The sequence below is a fragment of the Leptopilina boulardi genome, unplaced genomic scaffold (genome assembly GCF_019393585.1).
Source record: "Leptopilina boulardi isolate dan_hultmark-lab unplaced genomic scaffold, ZJU_Lbou_2.1 LbouV2_72, whole genome shotgun sequence".
Classification (NCBI taxonomy): Eukaryota; Metazoa; Arthropoda; class Insecta; order Hymenoptera; family Figitidae; genus Leptopilina; species Leptopilina boulardi.
Window position 1 is genome coordinate 32,685 of NW_026138019.1, and position 18,568 is coordinate 51,252.

The 18,568-nt window shown below is 28.0% G+C and overlaps 1 protein-coding gene across 1 annotated transcript in view; it reads right to left on the bottom strand.

Moving 5' to 3' along the window:
• Positions 1–10,451: 10,451 nt before the first annotated feature.
• LOC127290589 (uncharacterized) overlaps positions 10,452–18,568 on the bottom strand; it is a 132,364-nt gene continuing 124,247 nt past the window's right edge. Inside the window, exon 6 of the mRNA XM_051319274.1 lies at positions 10,452–12,899. Coding sequence (XP_051175231.1) covers positions 12,814–12,899 — 86 coding nt within the window. The 3' untranslated portion in view covers positions 10,452–12,813. The remainder of the gene's footprint in view (positions 12,900–18,568) is intronic.

Consider the following 18,568-nt stretch of genomic DNA (forward strand, 5'->3'; position numbering starts at 1 on the left):
TTTTTTTAAAAAAATTAAATTTAATTATATATTTCCATTTAAGGAAAATTTTTTTTTCATTATTCACAATGTTCGTTTAAAATTTTTTCTTTTTTTTGCTCTTCTATAATAGAAGATATTAATAATTACTCTTATCAACGATGAGAAGAAATAAAGTCTTTTACTTTTGGTTTAAGTAGTTAAAACCAGTTTAGGTCAGACAAAACGTTTCTCATACATGAAATTCATATCTTAGGAAAAATTGAGAAGAAATAAAATAATTGTAATTCTTTAATAAGTAGTAAAAGTCAGTTTCAGTCAGACAATGTAAATGTAAATGTCTTTTTTATTAAATGCCTATAAATTGAAAATAAATTTTTCAAATAAAAGATGTAAGTTTAAAAAACAGTTAAAGAATGGTGTAAATGTTGAGAATAAGAGAGTGTAGTATTAATGAAACTGTAGGAGAATCCTTGATGTATAATCCATGATGAATGATGCTGCAAAATAAAGCTCGCCCGATCTCTCGAGAAGTATATACCTACTTATTTCTCGTTCCATTATACCCAGAGGGGCATATCGTTGACCCGGATGCTACACAATTGTGATTCTGCGATGCTGAGTCTTTCTCTCTCATTTTCTCTCTCCCTTCGAAGAGAGTGGAAAAAGGAGGTGGTACTAGGCAGGACTTCGCTATTATTCCGCTGAATCACTTTATTCCGATTATTTCCAACCTGCCGACGATAGGTAGCGATTTATGTCCGCACCCCGTAGTCAATACGTCTGCTTCGCGTCGACTATATATATATATATATACACTGCGTAGAATTTTGTACGAGAAAAAGAGAAAGAGAAAAATTCGAAAAAGTCGAGAATCTAGAATGAGGAGGATGCACAATTTGATTAAGAGAATCTAATAAAGGAGAATGTCCAAAATTATTTGGAAACTTCCGGAAATAGGAATCAGTTGGATATTTCTGCAAATGTCTGAAATGTTAATCAGACTCGGCAAGTTCCAGTCATGAGGATGCTACGAACCAGAATTCAAGCAAGTTTTCCAATGTTACGGAATTTCAACTCAAGATATTCTCATGAGAACATAAACAATTATTATTATGTTTCTCATTGGAAAAAATATTTGCAGTTCAAAAATTTTTATTTTCACATTAAATTATAATTTTAAAATATTTTTTAAAAAAAATATAAAAAGAAAAATTAAATTTATTTTTTTCATCATATATATATATATATATATAAATATAAATGATTTCGCTTAGAAACGAAGATAATTAAGAAAAGTATGATAAACTTTTATTAAAGTAATATCGAAAAATTTTAATTCATACTTGAAATTTTTGTGGTAAGGTAGTTAAGCAGTACTAATTCCTCAAGAAATAAGTTTCTCTAACCATGGAATAAAGATCTTCATAAAGTAGAAAGTTTGCATTAAGCTTGAAGGAACTTGCTAATAAAGGATGCAAATTTTTTCTAGCCAGAAGTATATAACACTAAGTAGGTACTTTTTATAAAGAAAAGCACCTGTACCTCTCTGTGTAAAGATTTCTGGTCCTTTCTTTTCTTTTTTTTTTTTTGTTCATAATTAAAAATTATGATTGTCCTGCTCATTTTCAACTAGGAAAATCATTTCAAAAGTGCATTTAATACTCAACTTTTTACATTGCAAGTAGTAAAAGGCAGTATTAGTCAGACAAAACGGTTTATAGTTTGATTTTTTGTAAGTAGTAGAACATAATTTTTGTCGGATTTTACTTTTTACATTGCAATTAGTAAAATGCAGTATTAGTGAGACAAATCGGTTTATATTTTGATTTTTGTAAGTAGTAAAAAAATAGTTTTGGTCAGACTCAACTTTTTACATTGCAACTAGTAAAAAACAGTATTAGCAAGACAAATCGAATAATATTTTCATTTTTTGTAGTAATTAGTAAAAGATAGTTATGGTCAGAGCCAATTTTTTACATTGTAAGTAGTAAAAGCCAGTTTTGGTCAGACTCAATTATTTTTCAATTCTAAGTACACTGAGAAAAAGAATTATTTGTTTCAAATATAAAGATCAGTTTAAAAGTTTTTGTTTAACCCAACACAGTTTTTATGTTTAATTTTAATATATAGAAAATATTTTCTACTTTGGCTTAAAATTATTATTTGTTTGAATAATTATGTTTGATTCAAACATATTTTCTGTTTGGCTTAAACTGAAAATATGTTTAAAATTTTTATGTTTGATTTAAACATAAAAATTTATTATGAATAAATTGAAATCAACCATAATTTATGTTTAAATTAAATATATTTTCACATTGAATCAACCAGAGAATATATTTAATTTAAACATAAATATGTTTGACTGTATAACAAAGCTATTTTAAGTTTGGGTTAAACATATTATGTTTGAATCAAACATATCGTTTTCTCAGTGTAGTAAAATTCAATATTAGCAAGACAAATCAGTTGCTATTTTGATTATTTTCATATATATATATTATGTCTAGTGAACTATATATATATATAGTTTGAAAAATATTCTAAACTAAATGAAGCGTCATTTTAATTACACTTAATTTCTGTTTAAATATTCATTAAATTAACAATTTATGGGAGAGAAAACATTCAGTGTGAACCGATATAAAGTGCAGGCGTTTATTTATCTATGGCTGTCGTTTCAAATGGTCATTCCCAACGAACTCGCTCGCATTTCAGGAAGCCACTTTGATCCTCGTTAATTACACAAAACCAACACATGGAATGAACTGCCAATTGTGAGAACACGACTCGCTAATGACTAAAAAAACAAAGCATATATAGGGAGTTCCTATTGCTCTTGCAAGAAATACTGATTATAATGATTCACTATTTCTCTCTTTTTCTATTCTGAATAGTTTCAGACAATTTTTTAAAAAAAATTTTTCTGTTTCTTTGAAATATATACTGAGAAAAAAATTTAATATTTGCAACAAAATTGTTTGGTTAGGGAATTTTGGTTCTTGTAAACAAATTTTGGTTGGCTGAAACAAAGTCGTAGAGTTATCTCAACCAAATATTTGGTTTAACAAAATTATTTGGTTGAACATTTTTAAATTCCAACCAAAATTTGGTTACGATAACAAAATAATTAAGTTAACACAACAAAATAGTTTGGTCTAAAAAATCAAATAATCATTTGTTGTTCTAAACAAAATTTTGTTGCTTAAATACCAACAAAACTTTTTTGTTGGCCCAACGAAATTTTGGTTGCTCTGACTAAACATTTTTCTCAGTGTATACTATTCTTTTCTTTATATAGCCATTAATAGTATTATTATTATTTATTATTATTATTGTTATTGTTATTATTGTTATTATTATTATTATTTATATAGAAATCTTTATTGAGTTTGATTACTAAAAAAAAGAAATATAATAAAATTAGAAATATATTTTTTTCATTTTCACTGGTACTTATTATCCATAAAAATAAGTGCATCATTAGTAGTCATAAGGGAATAGAGAAACATTCTGTTGGGGAATTAACACAAGAGGGAAATTCTTGATGTCAAGAATATGTTGCTATGCTTATATAGGTGTTTCACTCCTTTATGAGGATTTGCCAAGTTATTTCAAGAGAGTGGGTAAATTTACCTTGGGTTCCCAAGGAAGTCCCATCACGTTTTCCCTCGTTGAATCATCATATATATATATATATACTTGTAAGGATAACATTCTGATATCTTATACATCTACAAACAAGGTGTTTTATCATTTTTTTTTGTGTGAAAACGATTTTCCTCCAAATTTCTAATAAAAATATTTATGGTAATATATATATATGTGGCTTAAAACGAAAAGGAAATTTATTCAATTTTTAGTAACAAAGTGATTTCAGTAGTGAAAGTCGGTTTCAGTCAGACGGAGAATTTTTGAATTGTGTAAATCTGAGTATAGATAGACAATAAAACATTGAAAAGTTTTGTAATTTTTATAAACAAAATGGTATAGATTTCGTTTATTTTGGTAGTAAGTAGTAAAATATAGTTTTGGTCAGACTAAACTTTGTATATTATAAGTAGAAAAAGTTAGTTTTGGTCAGACTCAATTTTTTTTACATAAGTTTCAGTCAGAGTAAAATTTTTTACATTCTAAGTAGTAACAGACAGTTTTAGTCAGACTAAACTTTTTATATTTGTGTAATTTAAACAAAAGTAGTAAATTCGATTCCTGTAATTTTTATACTAGTAGTAGAAAACAGTTTCAGTCAGACAAAATGCTTTTAATTTTTGTAATTTTGATAGAAGTAGTAGAAGGCAGGACTGGTCAGACATAAAATTCCTGTAGTTTTTAAATCAGTAGAAAATAGTAGTATTTTATAGTGAAAAAAAATGTTATGTCTGACTAAAATCGACTTTTACTACTGAAAAACTTTTTTTTCTTTCTTTCCAATATATTTTTGTGCTATCGTGAAAATTTTTTTGGGAAAATATTTGAAAATGTAAATTTCAGAGGTTCTAGTGTATGTATTAAAAAATAATTCCTATTCGTATACAATAGAGGTGAACTTATCTTTATATAAAGATGTAAGAGATACTTGGCAGGCAATATAAATTCATTTTACTTGCTCAGCGTACTTAACGGTCTTCGTCAGCTGCCGGTGGCTCGATGAATTACAAATGTTACATGCCAGTAAAGTGCGGCGTTAAATTTCCATAGTCTAATACTTAAACCCTATGTGCTATCCTATGCCTGGCTATAACCCCAGTAACCAGCTTCCTCTCGTTCAGTCTTGATATTCCCTTATTGGACCAGAGGCTACGTGCCACGTAAAATCCTTCGTCTCTCTCTCTCTCTCTCTTTCTCTCTCGAATATTTTCATGAAAATATGCACGAAAAAGTATCACTGAATCAATAAATTATTATCTTCAATTTGTGAAATATTATTTAATAAAATTTTTTATTACGAAAAATCGTAAATTTTTTATTAAATTAAAATAGAAAAAAAACCAGTTCCCATTTATTAATTCATATATGGAAAAAAGCGCAGTTTATTAAAAAATAGGAATAAAAATTTTTCGATTTATATTATCGTAAGAACGTTACAGAGATAAATATTTCCCTCTAATTAAAATAAATTGAAAATTGTCTAATGTAGTTTTAAATTTTTGCAAGTAAAAAAGCAAAATATGATAAAAAATATTTAAATTAAATTGTAATTTAAAAAAAGCAGATTTAAAATAAGAAAATGGTAAAATTGCGCTATATTTATAATTAAAAGTAAATTAATTTGAAAAAAAAATTTTAACTTATAAAATACACTTTTTGATTCGTGACAGCTTCATTTACTATAAAGCGCCGTGTCTTAATTTTTAATGTAACTTTAAATGAAACTGCAATTCATTAAATTTAATCGTTTCACGAGTTGAACTTTGTGTGATTCGTTAGCTTACACAGTATAAAAGTAAAGAACACAACAAAAAATATAGTAAATAACAAGAAAAGAAAGAGGGGAAAATAAAGCTTCGAACAAGTTCAGAGAGATGAGAACGTAACACTAGAGACTTTATTCTTAATGCTGGGGGATAAGACTTTTCTCTGCGTCTAGTGTCTCAACAAGTAATTTGATGTGAGTCTTCATCTTGATTCGTTTTTCAATCAGAATCCAAGTAAATACTCGACTTTTCGAGGGAAGGCAAAAAAAGAAGACGAAGACGAAGAAGCCATCAAAATCTACTTTCTCAAGTATAGTAGAATTTATCATTAAACATTAGAATAATTATATTTTAGTTTTAATTTTTATTATTTAAAATAATAATATTATTAATTATACTATTATAAATAATTATTTATTAAAATAAAAATTTTATGAGAATTTTTTTTTCTTGATTTGATTATTAGTTTTGAAAAATTTTATTTCTATTTCTATTTTGGATTCGAAATAATTCGTAAAAAAAAGTTCAATTTCACGAATTTGATCTTGCGAGCAAATGTTGAAAAGATGAAAATTGATTTTTATTGCGATAGAAGAAGAAGAATAAGAAGGAGGAATGGGAAATTTGCACGTAGACCAAAAGTCCATATGAGAAATGACAAAGGTCATTTCATCGAGCAGACCTCTGAACCATAAAAGGTGGAATATGTTCTCAAAAGCGAATGTAATATTTTATGCTGCTGAGCAGGTGAAACGAGATCCATTTGAGATCTTCTCATTCTACCCACGGTGTATATATACGTATCTTCATTGTAATTCTCCATGTTCTATTTTCTGTGGCGCGGCTTAGATAATTCGTATATATATATATATATAGTGAATCCAAAACAAAGTTTATTTTGAATCAACCACAAGGAAAGTGTACTAATAGGGTCTCTCCGCACAGGTATGAAACTTCAACTGCATCTACCTTTAGATTCTATATAAATCGTGCGAGACAGAAAAGAAGGGGGGCATCACGTAATTGTCACCAGTTGTGTGACCTTTCACATCACTATCTAACTCGACCTTTACTTTGTCGAATTTCTATATACAATTCAGAGTCACGCTTCGAGTATTCGGAAGCTAATTTAATTCTCACTTTCTTTCTCCAAACTTTCCCTCTTTTTTTTTCTTAAACGAAAAATCGAAATTATATAATTTTTAACCAATAATAATAATAATTTTATACCAATAGGAAATTGTCCTATCAGGGCCCTAGTAGGGAATGAAACGCTAATCAGGGCCACATCAGGCGCGCCTATTTCCTAACAGGGTAGCCTGATTGGGCCCCGATTTGGACCCTGGCAAAATTTCTGCACGGGTAATACTATTGCCTCATACAGAAATTCGCCAACCTGGCTCTGATCTGGTTGAAACAGGGAACCGGGGCCAAACCAGGTCCTGGTCGGGCGCCGATTTTAATCGGGCTGAAATAGGGCTTTTTCTGTGGCCCCAATTTCATGCAATTGCGTTTCATGCAAATTTAGAGCTTCCTGACGTGAGCCCTGTCAGGGCCCTTTTAAAATTTCTGCCATTGATACAACAATTCCCAAGAAGCACGTAATATAACCTCAATATCAAGGTAATATTACATATAATATTCGTAATATAACGTTTTAATATTACAGTAATCTTACAGTGATCTTAAAATGTCCGCCTCAAGGTAATATTACCGGTAATGTTACTGTAATATTACGCGCTAATATTAAGGTAATATTACAGTAATATTGCAGTAATATTATATCGTAATATTAAGGTAATATTACAAGAGAATATTACAGTAATATTATGGGAACATTTCTTTACGAAAAAAATCTACCCATCCAGGGAATCGAACCTCGAACTCAAAGCACACGAGTCCAGAGTTTTACCAACAAGCCAAATTCACTTATAATATATTTACGTTTTTTATGCTTTATGAATAACTCAAATCAGTCTGTAATATTACTGTAATATTACTGTAATATTACTGTAATATTACTGTAATATTACTGTAATATTACTGTAATATTACTGTAATATTACCGTTAATATTACAGTAATATTTCCGGTAATATTACCTTGAGGCGGACATTTTAAGATCACTGTAAGATTACTGTAATATTACAGCGTTATATTACGAATCTCACGTGTAATATTACCTTGATATTGAGGATATATTACGTGCTTCTTGGGTTGTAATAGTTTTTTTTTCCAATTGTGTCTATCTTCTTCTTACCAATTTTCTTTTTGGAGGAATTTATATATATATATATAAATTCCTCCTAATTTGTAGGCTTCAAAACGTGCACCTCCTTAATTCCTGTAACTCGTGCAAAGCGTACTACTTTTGAGGAAATTTACTCGTGACTCTCACGAACACGTCAATACTCAAACGTAAACCTACATTCCACATACACACATCTACAAAAGGCAATGCTTGGATAAGGTTAATTGTGGACTGTCTATAGAGTTTGAATGGGAGGTAAATTTAAGGAGGTTGAATTCCAAAGCTTCCGTATGCCGCTTGCGTTTAGAATGTTTGTTTAGTCTCATGAGTATTTCGAAAGGTTATACATACTAATACAAACTGTTAACTGTGGGAAGAGAAAAAAAAAAGGTTTTAATACACTAAACTTTAACGGAATTTAAATCAAAACAAAAAAACTACTAACTAGAATTAATTATTTTTCTAATAATATTCAGAGTCTTATAAAAAATGTGATCAGAATTACAAAAATGTGACTATTTCTCGTGTAGAAATTTTGCCAGGGCTCAGATCGGGGCCGGATCAGGCTGCCCTATTAGGGAATAGACGCGCCTGATGTGGCCCTGATTAGCGTTTCATTCCCTGGTAGGGCAATTTCTACAGGGAATTGTGTGGAAAAAAACATTTTTTCTGCGCCAGAGAACGAGACCAAAGTTTTCTTTTGATTTTCAGTTACAGGAATTAATTTTTTTTTTTTGCGAATTCGAGTATATTTAGCTTTTTGTCATCGTTTACTTGAAATTCTTCATCTATAGACGGAAACAAGGGTATCAATGAGCCAGACAAATATTTTGAGAACATTGTTTTATTTTTCGATTCAAGTGGTGTGTGGCATTTACAAAAAGAGAAATGTAACATGAAAAGAAAAAAAGTACGGACGAAATTCGCGCACGATTTATCCTAGAATAGTTTTGCGTATACTTTGGGGTTTTTTGTGTGTAAAACGAAAGTCGCGCGCTCTCTTTCTCTCTCTCTCTCTCTCTTTCTCACTGTAACATTTTTTTTTTTTTTTTTTTTTCAAATTGCGTGTGTATTTCATCCAGGGGGCAGCCGCACACAAAAGATATAATAACACGTGCGTTAAACCTAAACAACGTCGGAATGGGTGCACTTGGCAAGAATCATCATTGCGCTTGAAAATGGTTCACTAAAAGGGAAAACGTGCTGGAATACTTTTCTCTCTTCGGTCGAGCACCATCCCGTGTCTACGCTCTCTCTCTCTCGTTCTCTCTCGCTCTTATTCATATATATATACGTATTTTGGTATCCATATGGAACCGGCAGCGAGAGCTTTATCGCCCGTTTAATAAAAATAGAAGGGGCCAGACCGCGAATGAGAAACGGTACGTTCGTGCCGACCGTTGATAGTCTCTCTCTTCTTGGAATTTCTAGTTTGATTTCTCTTCTCCCTCGGAAATACAGACGCACGTATCTCATTGCAAAATATGCAACATCGCCACACGTCTCGACGTTGTTTTTTTTTCTTTTTTTTTTTTAATCTCATGCAGCTGATACATGGCTAAAAATCATTCGCGCTTCAATGTTGAGCCCATTTGAAAATATATACATATATATATCACAGTAAAAATGAATACCTTCAATCGTTGTACACCAGCAAATGTCACACAATCATTTTTTTTTTTTTTAATTAATTATATAAAATCAAGTTTTTACTTATAAAATTATTATTATAATAATTATTATAATAATTATAATAATTATAATAATTATTATAATAATACTAATTTACAGATAATTGAAAGAAACTTCCTTTATGTTTCTAGAACACATTACTATTTGTCAATAATAATAAATGAATAATTTAAAAAAACGAAATATAATTTTTTATGCAAAAAAATAATTTAATCCTATAACAAAAATCTTTTAAAATAAAAAGCATTTTTGCAAAAGCGCAAATAACATACTAAAGAGAGAGAGAGAGAGATTTTCTTTTGCTTAAATAAAAATGTTTCTAAACTAATAAAATTTTTATTAATGAAATTAAAAGTACTTTTTATGTAGAATTTTTTTTTGCAATAAATAAACCTTTCTTTTTAGGTAAAATTATTTTGCCAAATTTTTTTTTTTTTTTTTGTAATAAAGAGATAAAAATAATTATTTTACCTAATGTATTTGTAAAAGAAACATTCTAATGACACTATAAATAATTATTATGTACATATTAAGAAAAAAGTTTTGCTCCAAAAATAGCAAATTTTTTTCTTGGTGAGAGGGAATATAATTTTTTGTTTGTTAATGTAATGACTGTATTAAATAAATAGAAATTAATTTCACTTCCTGATAACATTGCCACTTTATATTATAATGCAAAATATATTTTTTACTATAAAAACAAAAATTTAACTTTGTAATTTTTTTTTAATTTCTTTTTTTTATTCATTCAGTTTTTATTATTTTCTTTCATTCTTACAATTTCTAACTTTTAAATAATTTTTTACTTTATTTTTTACATAAAAAGAATTTTTTCTATATTAAATTTAAAAAAAAAATGAGATTTATTTTTTTTTTTAACTAATATAAAATGGATTTTTGTATAAATAAGTAAGAATTTAGAAAAAAATGTTTTTTAAATATTAAAAACATCTTTTTTTTATATTTTTATACAACCTTATCTTCAAATTTAGTTTCCTATATAACTGTTTATATAAAAAATATTGCATAACAAACTTAAAAAAAAACTTAAAATAATTTGTAGAGCTGTAAAAAGCAATTAGGAAATAATATGGAAAATATTTTCATAAATAAATTTATAATGTATTTATTTTTCTTTTTATTTACATTTTTTTTCGAAATAAAAATTATATTTTTCAAAATTGTATCAATTTTTAGTTTAAATTTTAAAAAAACTTTATAACCTTAAATATTTTTTTAAACAGAAAATTTTTGTTTTTGGGAATTCAGTAAAATTTACCGAGTTTTAACTAGGTCAAAATTTTCCCCAAAAAAAAAAAAAATCAAAGTTGGTTTGAGAGTTTTTTTTTTTATTTTATATGAAACTTGATAAAAATGCATTAGTACATATATGCGATCCATATAGGACTGCGAGAAGTCATTGAATAAACAATGGAAGTTATTGAATAAACAATTACAAGAGAGAAATCTCTGAGGAAAAAATTCTTTTAAAATTTTTAAAATCGTTAAATTTACCAGGCATCAAAATTTGAGGTAGATTTTTTTTTTTTGAAATTGAATATTTTTTATTCATTTGATTTTGGTAAAAAAAAAATTGTGGGTTTTATCGGGTATAAAAGTTTAAAGTAGATTTACTTTAAACTTTGATAAATCTTTTCTTTGAAACTTCCTTCTTGTAAAGTATTATTATTATTATTATTATTATTATTACTAGTAGTAGTAGTAGTAGTAGTGTTTTTAATATTATTATTTTTATTAAATAAATTGTTTGAAAAATTGAAAGACCAACTTCGATTTTTTTTTTTTGGAGAAATTTTGAATTGACTTTTATGTTACATTTTCAGGTGCAACAATTTCAAGTGTTTCTTTTCACAGTGAACCTAATGCATTTTTCAATTTTGTAAAGAATAAATTGAAAAAATAATTCTCAAGTTTTATAATTCTGAAAACTAACTATATTTCTCTTTTGTTTTGTGTGGAATTGACAATTTTCCATTAAGGTCAGATTATCGTTCAAAATCATTTAATTTTCTAAATAAATGAGAGGAAAATTTGTTTTTCCCTAGAAAAAAATGAAAAGATTTTTTTAAAATAATAAAAATTGCTTTAAAAAGCAAACAAAAAAATTTGTCGCAATTATTCATTGAAATTACTTTTGTAACGAAAAAAAGAACAAACAAAAAAAAAAAGAACAGATTTTACAAAAACGAATTTTTTTTTAATGATAATTTGATTACGATAATCTTCCTTAAACAAAGACTTGACCAAATGTACAAGTTTTAAAGCGTCTTGTATAAAAAAAAAAAATTTCATCGTCTTTTTGTGTCATTATTTTTGTAACTTAGGCCATTATAAAAAAATCGATGTAAACATTAAAAATGCATTAGATGCAAGACTGAAAAAACGATGAATCAACTTAGATATATAATATATATAAATTTATATATTCTAAAGGTAGTTTTTTTTATTTTTTTTTTCTTTGGCGGTTTTACCGGGAGTGCCTCACATTTGATTTCGTTGCATACATAACTCGGTAGAATCATCATTTTTGCTCGGACAATGGACGAAGCACATACCCACTGTGAATTATACATATAGGTATGTTTTTAGCAAGAATAACGGCGGAAAATTCACATATCCATATAAGTATCTTCATTCGAGCAAAGAGCGCGCGCGGTGATATAAATTTAGAAAAGAGAAAATAATTTTCTCTTTTTCTTTCTTTTCCATTTTTATTTTCTCATGCGCATTCCGAAAATCATGTCTTTTTCAAAAGTTTTTGGCATTTCATTTTTGAAGCGATTCCCAGTCATTCTTTTGTCCTCTTTCACGCTAGAGACATAAAATCGCCTGAGGTTGTAACGCGTTTGATTGAGTCTCGCTCGAATCTTCTTTTTATCTTCTTTACGATCTTCGGTGCGGTATAAATTTACCTCCATTATATATATATATATATATTTTTTTTTCTCCCTTAAAATTAACCACGATCTAGTTATGAAGTTTTTTTTTCTCCTTTCAGAGTCGTCTTTGTAAACGCACCAAATGACGACGCTATAACGATTTTTTTTTTTAATTAAATCACAACACTCTCATATACACTTGAGAACTTTAATAATTTTTCTCGCGCAGTTCAATCATACACGCAATGCACTGTGTCTTTTTTTTTTATATATAACCATAACAATGAAGAACATATATAATTTTTAAGCACATAGTACGTCCTCTATATCTCTTCACTGCATTTCATTTAAATATAAATCAATATATATATATATATTTTTTTTTTATTTATAAAAACCACGTCGATCAACAATCATCACATAGACTCTCTGTCAATTTTAGTTCTTTAGATTTTTTTTTTATATCTTCTTCACACAATTTTATTCTTCTTCTTCTTTTTTTTTTTTGTTAAGTTTTCTTGACTAGCGTCCCTACCAGACGTGAGTTGAAGTTGTAATTAGACACGTCCCAACTATCTCAGCAATAGATGAATTGAAACCAGGCTACCGAGTAGCACTGCAACAATGGGACAGCAGGCACGACTGTTTTCCGATGTCACTGCAACAATGCGTTATACACTGTGTTAATTTCCATTATCTTTTATGATTTATATATATATATTCAGTTAATTGTAGTTTGTTAATTTATCAATTTATTTCAAATAACAATTTTTTCTATATAATTAATATTTAATAATTTAATAATTAATAATTGTCAACTTTTTTGAATATATTTCACTGTGACATGCAATTAAAATTACATTATTATCCAATGAGTAATTTTACTGGGACAGTAAAAAAATTATTTTTTTTAACTCCTCAAATTAATTACCTAGGAAAAAATTAAATTAATGAGTAAATGAAGAATTTTTTATATTAAAAACAAATTTTTTTTTCTATGAGTAAGAAAAAATGATTATAATCACTTTTTTTAAATCTAAAATTAAAATATATACAATGTATGTCAAAAATTTACTAATGGCGCAGTACTGGCGCAGTACTGACAAATGTTGGCGCAGTACTGGCATCCAGTATTGGCACCAGAGTTGGCGTAATTTTGGGATGATAACATTTTATCAGTATTGGCTGCCAGAGTTGGCATCAGTACTGGTAACCACTACTGGTACAGTACTGGCTGAGTACTGGTAGTTTTGTAATTTATTGTATACGAAAAGAAAGCTTTAACTGTAACAGAGATAAGTTTCACTGCAATAGTGAAATCTCTGCTCCAGGTAATACTTTTTTTTAGGAAAAAGTGTGTGAAATTTTTAGTAACCCAACACAAATTAAATATGAATTAAATTAGTTAACTAACTAATTAATATTTTATTATATATAAAATCGAAAATACCAAGAATTTTTATTCTTTATTAACTATAATATATATTGCAAATTATTATTTTAAAAAATCAAAAAATAAATATAAAAATATGTTTGTTATAAAACCAAAGTTTTTATAATATATATAAAAACAGTTCAGTAAATATAAAAATGTTTATAAAATAATTATAATATATATAATAATACAATTAGCTATTTAATTATTTTATTATTCACTTTAATTATTTGCATCAAAATAAATTTTTGAAAAACTTTTTTATGAAAATAAAAGTTGTTTTTTAATTTTTAACAAGTGTTGTCAAGAAAATTTTTTTAAATTTTTATTTTAAAAATTATTAATTTTTTTATAAAAAATTTTATTTATTTTTAGTTTAATCGTTTCAAAATTTTTTTTTGGTTTATTGCATATCTGAAAACAATAAAAAAAAACTTGCAAAATGTTTTGGAATTAGTCTCAGGAAACTTTTGTTTAAATAATTTTACCCACAATAAAGCAAAATAAAATACCGTTTAATTTTCAAAAAGTAGGGGAATAGTGTCAGGGTTGGACACAGTTTTGGTTTTATGTTTATAAATATTTTGTTTAGATAAATTCAGTCAATTGTGGTATATGGGTGGAAAGATCTACAAAAGAGGAACACTTTTGCTGTGGACCGTAAATTGATTGGTCCAAAATTAAAAAAGTTATAAACATTTAAAAAAAAAAAAAAATCTAGTCAGGGTTGGACTTTTCAGTCAGGGTTGGACACTTTTTGAAAATCGAAACGCATTATTGGTAAAAACGTAAAATAACATTTGTAATGTTTTTTATTCTTATTTTTTCATGTTTATCTTTACTTATTGTTTACAAATTGTAAAGCTTCATGGGTTTAAAAAGGAATGAACTCAAATTATAAAAAATAACGCTTTATTGTTCCAAATAACTCAATGAAATGATGAACAAAATTTATACAATTTAAGTATTATTTTTCTAATATCTTTGGCACAATTTTGCACTGAAATATCAATAAAATAAAATTTATTTATAAATTGTGTGAAATTCATAATTAATATGGGTGTCCAACCCTAACTGTATAAAGTGTCCAACCCTAACTAGAAGCATCATTTTCGAATTGTGCTAACCATAACTAGACATGTGTCGCGATTCGATTTTTCACTTTTTTTCTTCTTAAATTATGTACCCCACAATACATTCAATAAGCTTATCTTGCCGAATTCTTGCTTTTTTTTACACATTTTTAGGTTTATTCACAAGTCAAACAAAACTTTTTTTGTCTCTTCGATTGCACCGAAGTCACAAGAGACGCTACTTTTGATTCTCCAAAAATGTAATGCCACAAAAAGTTAGGTTATACTACTAGAAGATTCGTCACGTACGCACACAGGTGGCGCTAGTGTTCTAATTTAAAAAAAGCCAAGTGTCCAACCCTGACAAGTGTCCAACCCTGACAAGTGTCCAACCCTGACACTATTCCCCTACTGATACAATGAAAATACCAGTACTGGTTTAGTACAGACTGTCCAGCCTTGGCAGTCAATACTGAAGCAGTACTGCGCCAGTAGTTAACTCTGGTATATAATACTGAAATTTTTGGTTGGATGAATATAAAAATAGATAAAAGAAAAGTAAACGAAACATGAGTAAAATTTATTTGTCTCTTTAAAATAATTTGCTCTTTTCAAGTAAACCTTTTGTGAATGTACAGTTTCGAGATGAAGTGCACGAGAAGAGAATGAAGAAACAACATTCAGTGTGTTAAATAATGTTTCCTTGAAAGTTTATCGTGTTTCAACGCAGTAAGCCACTTAAAGTTGGAAAGTGAAAAGCAGCCACATCGAGGAAAATAGGCATTAAACTTCTGAACTTCCATTCCCGGTACTCATTGTCACTATACTTATATATATAACACCTTTACGCGTTAGAAAATACTAACCAGGTGTGTACTACAAGAAGCAGCCAAGATTGTCTTCTTCAGGTAATAATATATTTTTGAAACTTATCTCCTTAGACACTTCAATATATAATCTCAAAAACTCTCTTTCAACTCATAAAATATATTTAGAAATTGTTGAAAAAATTCTTTTTCATATTTATTATTTTCTTTGAATCAGTGACTGACTTCTTGCTATTAAATTAGTTACTTTTTAAGTAATTAAAATATTTAATTAGTTTTTATATGAAATTAAAAATTTTAAACTTAATTTTTTATTTTTTCTCTGAATTTTAGTTTTCTTTTGAGTAATAAAATATAAAATATTTGATGCTTTCAACGTCACATTAAAATTTCGTTTAAAGACATATTTTATATTCCTTTGATAAAAAATAACTAAGTATATTTTGAAGAAAATTAAAGTTTCTGTTGAAAGACTAGAAATTTTCTTATATTTTTTTTTTAAAAATTGTGTACTTTCAATGAAAACGTAATTTTGAAGAAATTACATTCCATTACAGTTTGTATACTGACAAATTAAAAGGGCATTTTTAAAAATGACGCATTTATATATTTTCAAAAATATCTAATTAATATCTTCAAAAAATTTAATATGAATTTTTTTTTTCAATCCCTTTCCAATTTGATACGAGATTATACGTAAACTCAATTCATACAATAATGTAATAATTTGATTTAAAGAAAAATTATGTTAGTTTTCCATTAAGAAATTTGCGATTTAAGAAAAAAAAAAAAAAAAACAATATTTTCGGTGGAAGTTCAGACATAATGGAATATCTAACACATTTATAGAGACTTGGCGAACGACAGGTTGTGTTTACGAGGTAGCTGGTGGTCTTAAAGTTCTTTGGGGTAGAAAAATCGCCACGCTGTTAGAATTATCGGTCGTTCATTTTGGCTCTGGCAGTCGGCGAGCTAGGCCAAAAAAAAAAAAATAGGGGGAATTGAAAGATCTTTTCAGTTCCTTTGTTCAGAAAATGAAAATGCATTTTTATGTAGAGGTACAAAATCCACTTCTACATAAATTAAATCAGAAAAAAAAAAAATTAATTCTCAATTAAAATTAGTAAATTGATATTATTTTCTAAAAATATTTTTAACAAATTGTCCTTGCGGATAATATTAGGCAAATGTAAAAAAATTTCCCCCTTTTTTTTTTTCTAAATCTTACAACAAAATGTCCTTCTGATTGTGTGTGCGAGTATATATCTCGACAGAACACGAATGGTTTTCGATAACGACATTGCATCGATATAAATTGCTTCCAACGAAAGGATTTGCCACGGTATTCATCTTGATGGCTTATGCTGCTTGAAATCTTGGACTCAAACCCCATCGAATAAATCGAACTCTATTATACGTAGATTTTCGACTTTCAGTCTTGGAAAATTGAAGACATCGCGTTTCAGAGATAAAAAGTCTCCTAAAGTGGACTATTTGCGCGCGGCAAAAGAGAGAAGAAATTTCTCTCAGTGCAAAAAAAAAAAATGAAATTTTAGATATTTATCGAATTTTCATCAGATGGAGAAAAAAAGTTCTCTCTCTCTCCCTCTCGAGAAATTGAGATCTATTAGATCTGATTTTATTTATTTAAGTGATATACGAAACCATTCAATATTCTTCAAAGGAAATTATATGCGAAAAGAGGGCAAAAGTTTTGCCTCACAAAAATATCTTGGCATTCTTTCTGTGCAAAAAAAGAAAAAAAAAAAAACTATATATGCCAAACTGCCGAATTTCTTTTATGAACTTACTACGAAAGTATAAGTTTGCAAAACAACAATAAGCAGTTGAAGCACAAGAAATTTAAAGTCTCGAAAACTTTTCTATACGAATGAAAATCCAGAAGAGATGGATGGTATTCAATTTCAAGATGTTATTGTCTGAACTTAAAAATTTTACTTCATTTCAATACTTTTTTTTTTCTCTCTCAACTTTTTCTTTTCACCCCCCCCCAACCCCCGATTTTTATAGATGGAATCTAATTGAATTTATTTTTATTCTTTTCAATAATATTTTAATCGTAACAAATTCAATATTATTTTCTTCGCAGAAAAACATTATTCTTTTTTTCTAATTCGCAAATTTTTTTTTTGCATTATTATTATATATTATGAAAATGAGTGAAAATAATATTGACCCAATTTTTCTCGTATTTCATTTGAGAATAACAATAATTTGACATTTGAATTTTGTTGGAAATCAGTCGTTGGTATAAAAATTATGAAGATAAAAGCAAACAAACTTTTCCATTGAGTATATAATGCGGAAAAGTTTTGTGAGAGAAATTTTTTTTTTTGAATCTCGTAATCAAAGGCTCGCGTTAGATCACAAAGTCGCGAGAGAGAGAGAGAAAGAAAGACTTTACTGAAAATTCATGAAAGAATAGTTTTTTTTTTTTTTTTTTTATTTTTTTGCCATTGTGCTGAGCCTCAACCTCAGGTTTTCTAGTGCTGCTGCTTCTTCTGTAAGAGGAAAAGTCAATTTCCTAAAAACAATTCCGGCGACCACGAACCCGAAGGTAATAGGTACAAATCAACTAACCGACGAAAGGCTCACAAGAGAGACGAGAGAGAGAGAAAGAAAGAAAGAAAGAAAGAGAGTGCGAGAAGGAAATGAAACTACTACGATTGCAGAACAACGTGAATTCATGTAACAAGGGGTCACGAAGACAGGTAGAAGAAGCGAGAATTCCACTATGGCTGAGGAACAAATTGCTACGTAGTTTTACATTTGACTCTAATATCACGTTACTTTTTTTTTTTCTTTCCTCAAGTCTTTCTTCGATTCCCATAAATTTAAACGCATGGTTCGTTTGACAGGAAAAGTGCTTTCAGCAATTCAATATAGATTCTTTGAATTTCGAATTCTTCTCTCGTTTTAAATTGTCTTAAACATTTTGCTAAAAAAAAATATCAAAAGAAATTTAATATTG